The sequence below is a fragment of the Grammomys surdaster genome, unplaced genomic scaffold, assembly GCF_004785775.1.
Source record: "Grammomys surdaster isolate TR1022 unplaced genomic scaffold, NIH_TR_1.0 369, whole genome shotgun sequence".
NCBI classification, from domain to species: domain Eukaryota; kingdom Metazoa; phylum Chordata; class Mammalia; order Rodentia; family Muridae; genus Grammomys; species Grammomys surdaster.
In genome coordinates, this window is record NW_021604788.1 from 416511 (window position 1) to 425769 (window position 9259).

The 9259-nt window shown below is 39.1% G+C and overlaps 1 protein-coding gene across 1 annotated transcript; it reads left to right on the plus strand.

Moving 5' to 3' along the window:
* The first annotated feature begins 1392 nt into the window (after positions 1-1392).
* On the plus strand, positions 1393-4891 carry LOC114631946 (thyroid hormone receptor-associated protein 3). The gene has a single exon (XM_028780324.1). It carries the CDS (start codon positions 1482-1484, stop codon positions 4326-4328), a length of 2847 nt encoding a protein of 948 aa, XP_028636157.1. The 5' UTR covers positions 1393-1481; the 3' UTR covers positions 4329-4891.
* The last annotated feature ends 4368 nt before the right edge of the window (positions 4892-9259 follow it).

Consider the following 9259-nt stretch of genomic DNA (forward strand, 5'->3'; position numbering starts at 1 on the left):
AGCATAGATGTTTGTAGGGTGGCAACAGAAGTGAGGAACTCATCAGCTTGTGTCCTCTTTTATATTTGCTTTTGCATAAGTGAAGTATTATGAGATGTCCAAATGATTAGATGAAATTGTTCTTCAAATGAATACCATCAATCACTGTAAAAGATTCAAAAATTAGATGAAAATTACTCAGATGATTATGGTAAAGAGATCAGAGGCAAGGATAATTTGTCTTGAAATAATGCCAATGTTTCAAGGCAGAAAGAAAAAGAAAAAGTATAGCAATTAGTGAAGGCTGAACTACCTTGACCTTTTGGAAAAGAGTTGAGTAAGGTTAAACATCCTGAGGTATTTGGAGGGAACTCTGTGAACAGAATTTTTTTTTTTTTTTTAGCATCACTTGAAAAATGAAAAGCTCAAATTCTAAGAACATTCTAAGAGATGGACAACATGATAGCAGAGAAATATAAGTAGCTACTGGGGGGCATTCATCCTAAATAAATTTGCATAGGCAACTGCAAGTATTTGTGGATTAGTGACTATCATTCAGATATTGACAGTCATGCAAAGGAGAACTAGCAACTTCTAGTATTGCTAGTTGTGCAGGAAGATCAGGAAGGGTCAGTATTTTCTGTTGGTCTAGGGCAAAGATATAGGATAAAGAATCTATTAAAAGCATAATATTTGAAACTTTGTTTTTAGTATTTAACCATAGCCCAGGGAACAACTTGATGTTTTGAATAAAAACAACGAAACAAAACAAAAATCTTCTTCTATATATTTATAAGAAACATAATACTATCAAAACATATACAAACAATTTTTGTACTAATGTTTCTTAGTATATTTTTTAGGAGGAAAGAAGAATCATCAAACATATCCACTAAATGTACAAATTGTATGTCTATAGATTGGAAAAAGAAACAAATGACCCAGACAATTATAAGTGGAATATTTAGTATTTAGGATAAAGGAAAATAAGAAATAACAGTGAAATTTTCAAAGAATTATTAAATGTTTTCTTAAAGAAATGACACTAGACAGAGAAAATGTGAAAACAGCAGAACCTAGCAGAAGTGGAGCAGGGGAGGGTGAAAGAGGAAAACAGTAAAAAACAAATACTGAGATTTGATAGCAGTAAATATGTCTGTGACTATAATACAATGTTGAATCTGCAATATGTAAGTAAGAAGGTGCAGATAGATTATTTACTTTATCCAAGGTGAGTATCATTGACTCCTTAGGTCAGTGGTACAAATGAGACTGCTGTAGCTCAAACTCTCTGTATTCTCATAATCCTTTACAATACTGTTTGCTAGGGGTGTTTTGTACCTTCTCAATTTCTGAGACTTTTGACAAATTCAGAGCATTTCTTAGTGTTTAAAATTAAGAGCTGAGGCGCTATCGGGCGGGGGTGAGGTTCGGGCCGGTTGTGCCGTTGCGAGACTGCAGCTGTAGTCGCTTCGGCCGGTCAAGGTGTAAACGCTTCCAAGATGTCAAAAACAAACAAATCCAAGTCTGGGTCTCGCTCTTCTCGCTCAAGATCTGCATCCAGATCTCGGTCTCGTTCATTTTCAAAGTCTCGGTCCCGAAGCCGATCTGTCTCTCGTTCAAGGAAGCGCAGGCTCAGTTCTAGGTCTCGTTCCAGATCATATTCTCCAGCTCATAACAGAGAAAGGAATCACCCCAGAGTGTATCAGAATCGAGATTTCCGAGGTCACAACAGAGGCTACAGGAGGCCCTATTACTTCCGTGGGCGAAACCGAGGCTTTTATCCATGGGGCCAGTATAACCGAGGTGGCTATGGAAACTACCGTTCCAATTGGCAGAACTACCGGCAAGCATACAGCCCTCGTCGGGGCCGTTCTCGATCCCGGTCCCCAAAGAGAAGGTCCCCTTCACCACGGTCCAGGAGCCACTCTAGGAACTCTGATAAGTCATCCTCTGACAGGTCAAGGCGCTCCTCATCTTCCCGGTCGTCCTCCAACCACAGCAGAGTTGAGTCATCTAAGCGAAAGTCTACAAAAGAGAAAAAGTCCTCTTCCAAGGATAGCCGGCCATCTCAGGCAGCTGGTGATAACCAGGGAGATGAGGCTAAGGAGCAGGCATTCTCTGGAGGCACCTCTCAGGATATAAAAGGGTCTGAGAGCTCAAAGCCATGGCCAGATGCCACCACCTATGGCACTGGTTCTGCATCACGGGCCTCAGTTTCTGATCTGAGTCCCCGGGAGAGAAGCCCAGCTCTCAAAAGTCCCCTCCAGTCTGTGGTGGTTAGGCGAAGGTCACCACGCCCTAGCCCTGTGCCAAAACCTAGTCCTCCACTTTCTAATGCATCCCAGATGGGCTCAGGTGGTGCTGGATATCAGTCTGGAGCACACCAAGGTCAGTTCGACCATGGCTCTGGGTCTTTGAGTCCATCCAAAAAGAGTCCTGTGGGTAAGAGTCCACCAGCCACTGGCTCTGCATATGGTTCATCTCAGAAAGAAGAGAGCGCTGCTTCGGGGGGAGCAGCATACTCAAAAAGGTATTTGGAAGAGCAGAAGACAGAGAATGGAAAGGATAAGGAGCAGAAGCAAACAAATGCTGATAAAGAGAAGCTGAAGGAGAAAGGGGGCTTCTCTGATGCTGATGTCAAAATGAAATCTGATCCATTTGCTCCCAAGTCGGACACTGAGAAGCCCTTCCGAGGCAGCCAGTCACCCAAAAGGTATAAGCTCCGAGATGACTTTGAGAAAAAGATGGCTGACTTCCACAAGGAAGAGATGGATGAACAAGATAAGGACAAGAGTAAGGGAAGGAAAGAACCCGAGTTTGATGATGAGCCCAAATTTATGTCTAAAGTCATAGCCGGTGCAAGCAAAAACCAGGAGGAAGAGAAGTCAGGCAAGTGGGAGAGTCTGCATGCAGGAAAGGAAAAACAGAGGAAAGCAGAGGAGCTGGAGGAGGAGCCTTTCACAGAGAGATCCCGAAAGGAGGAGCGTGGAGGGTCCAAGAGGAGCGACAGTGGGCACAGGGGCTTTGTGCCAGAAAAGAATTTCCGGGTAACTGCATACAAGGCAGTCCAGGAGAAAAGTTCATCACCTCCCCCAAGGAAGACCTCTGAGAGCCGTGACAAGCTGGGAAACAAAGGAGACTTTTCCTCAGGGAAGTCTTCCTTTTCCATTACTCGGGAGGCCCAGGTCAATGTCCGGATGGACTCCTTCGATGAGGACCTTGCACGACCCAGTGGCTTACTGGCTCAGGAACGAAAGCTTTGTCGGGATCTAGTCCATAGCAACAAAAAGGAACAGGAATTCCGATCAATTTTCCAGCACATACAGTCAGCTCAGTCTCAGCGTAGCCCCTCAGAACTGTTTGCCCAGCACATAGTGACCATTGTTCATCACGTTAAAGAGCATCACTTTGGATCCTCTGGAATGACATTGCATGAACGCTTTACTAAATACCTAAAAAGAGGAAATGAACAAGAAGCAGCTAAAAATAAGAAAAGCCCAGAGATACACAGGAGGATAGACATTTCCCCCAGTACATTCAGAAAGCATGGTTTGACTCATGAGGAATTGAAAAGTCCACGAGAACCTGGCTACAAGGCTGAAGGGAAATACAAAGATGATCCTGTTGATCTTCGTCTTGATATTGAACGTCGTAAAAAACATAAGGAGAGAGATCTTAAGCGAGGTAAATCGAGAGAGTCGGTGGATTCCAGAGACTCTAGCCACTCAAGAGAAAGATCAACTGAAAAGACAGAGAAAACCCACAAAGGATCAAAGAAGCAGAAGAAGCACAGAAGAGCAAGAGACCGGTCTAGGTCCTCCTCCTCCTCTTCCCAGTCATCTCACTCCTACAAAGCAGAGGAGTACCCTGAGGAAGCAGAGGAGAGGGAGGAGAGCACCACAGGTTTTGACAAATCCAGATTGGGGACCAAAGACTTCGTGGGTCCAAATGAAAGAGGAGGCAGAGCTCGGGGAACCTTTCAGTTTCGAGCAAGAGGCAGAGGTTGGGGCAGAGGAAACTATTCTGGTAACAACAACAACAACAGCAACAATGATTTTCAAAAGAGAAGCCGAGAAGAAGAGTGGGATCCAGAATATACACCCAAGAGCAAGAAGTATTACCTGCATGATGACCGGGAAGGCGAGGGCAGCGACAAATGGATGAGCCGAGGCCGTGGCCGAGGAGCCTTTCCCCGGGGCCGGGGCCGGTTCATGTTCCGGAAATCCAGTACCAGCCCCAAGTGGGCCCATGACAAGTTCAGTGGGGAGGAGGGAGAGATTGAAGATGATGAGAGTGGGACAGAGAACAGAGAAGAGAAGGACAGTCTACAGCCCTCAGCTGAGTAGGAGCCACTCTGGATGGAGCCCTTGCCCCCGGGAGAAAGGCACTGGGAGAGGCTGGTGGAGCTAAACAAGGAGCCTCATGAAGATCCTGAAAACCACACCCCACAACCCACTAGCCACACAGAATCCCTCGACATCAGAGTGTGTCCCCGGTGCCGTCTCACTGGACAGGACAGGATGCTGCCATCGAGCCTAGATCAGGCTCATGAGTCCAGCAGACGACATACACTGGGCTCCTGCTGATGGTGTGTGGGGTGGGGCGGGGTAGGGTAGGGAGAAGGATGCTGATGCTTGCTTGGACTTGGTTTTGTCGTCCCACCCCCACTACACCCCCAATTAGAAACCAAGTTTTCTTCATTTCATTTCATTTGGAACTAAATGGGAATTTGGTTTTCAGTCTCTAACTGTCCTGAGTTTTAATTAAAAAATCCTTATATTTTTTCTTTTCTTTTTTTTTTTCTTTTTAAGGGATATGTAGTAATATTAGCATAAAGATTTTAATTTGGGCAACTTTGATTCTCACGAGAAAACAAAGCATGTGAATAAAAATTGAAGTGTTCACCTCAGTTTGGGACCAAACTGCTTGGATCTTTGTACAAACTGGTTTTGTATGTTAAGGAGGAGTTTACGGCCTTTCTGACCACCTCGTGTTCCCCTTTCTACACAGCCATGTATCACATGGAGTTGCTTCCAGCCTCCCCATGCACTCTGCTCTTGTCTGATTTCTCCTGGGCTGGGCTTCCCATTCTCCACCAGCAGCTCCAGTATCCCAAACTTTGTAGTCCTGCTGGTCTTCAGCAAAAGGAGTGGAAACTGGAGGGCAGTTTCTGGACGGTTTTCTAAGAAACTTCTGAATTCTATTATCTTTACAAATATAAGATGAGAAAATAATTTTTTCAATATTTTTTATTAATCTTTTTATAAAATGAAAAGAAACGCCTATGGTTAAAGACGGTGGTTATGGCTGGGTGGTCTGTGGGGTTGTGTGTTTTTGGGTTTTTCTTTTTCTCTTTTTTAACCTTATGTTTTGAGTTGAAACATTTTCAGATGTTGGGTCATCCTCATTAAAGGGTCCTTGTGCTTGCCTTCCGGGGCGGCGGTCCCCAGCAGGTGAACCACTGCATCCGTGCACCTGTCGGATGCCAACTGCACCCTCCTTCCTCAGCCTTCGCTCTTGGGTTGTGCATACTTCCCTTTACTTTGCTAATTTCAATAGTTAAGTTGGTTTTACTTGAATGATTCATGTTTAGGGGAGAAAAAAAAAACGCCCTTAAATTTTTGTTTCAACTCCTCCTGCAAATAAAAACAATAAATGAAGTGGCAGACGTAAAAAAAAAAAAAAAAAAAAAAAAAAAAAAAAAATTAAGAGCTGAACTACAATAATAAAACTGAAATTGTGAAATCTTGTAAAAGCTTATTAAACTAGATAAAAAATCTATTACATTGTGTTTTCCAAGGCATATGAGTTATGCTTTAGAAGTAAGAGGATATGTGGTTAGGGAAAATTAGTGTATAATAACAATGATACTAAAACTCAATGGAGAAAATACAGTTTGGGCAGTGGAAGATGATAATAAGGTGGCCTTACTTTATATAAAACATGGGTATATATGTCTAAAGTCATCAGATTTTTTATTAAATATACAGGTTTCTATGTGTCAATAATACCTCACCAAAGCAGCTGAAACATTTATATCATTGTGTATTATATGTACATATACATATATCTATATAAATGCATATAAAATTGAAATTGGTTAATATCTGATATGAGATTCAAAACTATAAAATCAGTGTAAGATATGTAGGAGTGTTGGTGTTAAGGAGAACTTCTCAATAAACTCTTCAAAGTATAAATGTGCCAATAGTCATTATGAAAAAATCTGATGACATTCCATTAAATGTATGTATGCCTAATAACTTTGCACTGTTATAGAAAATAAATAACTCAGAAATTATCACACAGGTGGATTAAGAAAACATTTACGTAGACTTCTTTTTGAGAGCAAATATAGGCTACAGAGTTCAACCTCACAGGAAAGTGGTAAGTGAAATATAGTTAATAAATACTGTGGATTCCTATGCAGACGATAAAAACAACAAACAGGATGTGTCTATGTAGTTAGGAGCAGATACTAAAATGTGATAGTGTTAAGTATACAACAAGAGAAAAATTGAAATTAACACATATAGTACAAAACACATAAAGAAAATAATGAATATCTAGCAATTTTGGAAGGTAGTCAGTGACAGTATGAGAATAGAAAATTGGAATAGGAGATTATTAATACATATTCTCTATTAAAATAGAGTATGAAAATAAGAGATAATTAATACATGAAACAGAAGATTGGCTTTCAGGGTTGTATGATGTTGGTGTTCTATAAATTAAGAAGTATGATTGATTTAAAACTCTACACAAAAAAGCAAAAACTCATTATTAATGAAATAGAAATGCAAATGAGCTAGGTATTTTTTAGACAAGAGAGAAGTTTATTTATTCTAATGACCTCAACTAAAGCAGTTGGATAAATGGAAAAGGAAAATCCTGGTCTATGGGAAAAAAAAAACCTAAAGCATGTAGTCAAAGAGACTGGGGTTAACTCTTGAGTTTTGGAAAATGAGTTACTTTGAAAATTATTAAACTCTTGAGTCTCATTTTCCTTTTTTATTGGATATATAATTGGACAAAATATAGTTTATTGTACCATTTGTATACACATATAAAATATATTTTGTCTATATTTCTCTCCATTGTGCTCTTTTGCCTGCTACCCTGCTCCTGCCATTCTCTTTCCTCTACCCAAAAATCCCTTTCTACTCTAGCATTTTGAAAAATCTATATGCCATACATGAGGAAAATAATGTAATGTTTATCTTTCTGAGTCAAGTTTATTTCACTTATGATTTTAATTCCTATTATTCTGCTTATATGTTATGACTTGATTTGTTTTTATGACTGAATAAAATTCAAATTTGTATATATATCAAATTAGTTATTCATTCATCTAGTCATGGACATCTAGGTAGATTGTATTTCTTAGCTGTTGTCACTATTGCTGAGGTAAGCACAAATGTGCTTTCAAGTCCTTCACATATTGGACCATATCGTACTTCTATTTTTAATCTTTTGGTAAATCTATGGCCTGCTTTCCATGGTGGCTGGATTAATTTATATCCCTACTATTCCTCATCACATCTTTTTTAGCATTTGTTGGTCTTTGCTTTTCCTGATGATAGCCATTTTGACTGTGGTAAGATTTAATCTCAGTGTAGTTTTAATTATTTGTATTGCCTGATAGCTAAAGATATTAAACACTTTTCCATGCATTCATTGGCCATTTGTGCTTTTTTGGAACAGCTGGGTTCATCTGATTATGTATAGTTTAGATTATTTATATAATTAATTTTGTAAGTTATTTATATGTTCTGGTTATAAATCTTGTTAGATAAATGGCTATCACCAATTTTCTACATTCCATAGGCTGTCTCTCTACTTCTATATCTGACTTGCTGTGCAGAAACTTTTAATTTGATACAATCTCATTAACCAGTTCTTGAGACACTTCCTAGATGATTAGACATCCTTTCAGAAAGCCACTACTTGGCATCTTGAAGCCTAAGTTTTTCTCTACAGGTTTCAAAGTTTTGGGTCTCATGTTAAAGTATATAATTCATTTTGTGTTTTTGTTTTCTTTGTTTTTCTGTATAAACTGAAAAGTAGGAATCTGTTTCATGCCTTTTCATGTGGATATCCAACTTCTCTAACATTATTTGTTGAAGAAATTATCTTTGTCCAGGTGTGTTTGGAGATCCTGATCAAGAATCAGATGGATAGAGGTGCATAGGCTTATTTCTGTGTTTTGGGTTCTATTCTATTGGTCTGTATGTGCTTATGGTCTAGTACCAGAACATTTTATTATTATGTGAGCCTAAATTTTCTCACATGTAAATGAGAATGCTAATTATTTTGAATTTACAAGATAGTTTTTCTTTAATCTAGAGAGTACTATTAATATTATAAATATTCTGAGCTGGAAAGATGGCTCAGTGTTTGAGTGCTTATTGCTCATGAAGAGGACCCTGGTTTGATTCCCAGCACCAATGTGATGGCTCATAATCATCTGTAACTCTGATTACAAGAGATCCAATGCCCTTCTCTGACCTCTGTGGGTACAAGGTGGCACATGATATACACATATTCACAGGAATCACAGTTATACATGTAAACTGAATAAGTCTTTAAAAATTGAAAATACATTATAAATATCCATGGTCCATGAGTTGGTTTTAAATGTCAGCTTCAATTAATTTGTGTATACTACTACTTCCCAGACCTTTTGTTGTTTCCTCTATTTGAATATCTAGAACAAACTTACAAAAACTGAGTTTTATTCTCATTTCTTTCTTCTATTTTATTTTCCTTTTCTCAGTGAATGGTATCATTATCCACATGCTTACTAAGAAAAATATCTCAAAAAACTCAACACTTCATTTTCCTTTCATTTACTTGTTCTAATAATGAAGTTCTGTCCATTACAACTTAAGAATTTGTGCTTCACTATTCTCAAGCAATTGCTTTCATTCTGGCACCATTAGCAATTGCTTAGATTATCTCCAAACAGAACAAAACCAAACAAAACTCCTAAAATTGTCTTCATATCCCAAAGCCTTTCTAGTGCTTTCTGGAACCATTTAGAGTATCTTTCCAACTATAAATGGAAGCACTTTACTCTTCTGCTCAAAATCTTTTCATGACCCTCTCCCCATTTTCTAATGTATCATGTCTAATCTGAATACTTTACCATAATGTGGTCTCTGCTTTTTGACTCTCAACCTTTACATAGTGCTTTAGTAGGTAAGATCCTATATGACAGTGGACATTTACAAATACTTCTAAATGAAACATTAAACATAGAAAATAGAACACATCA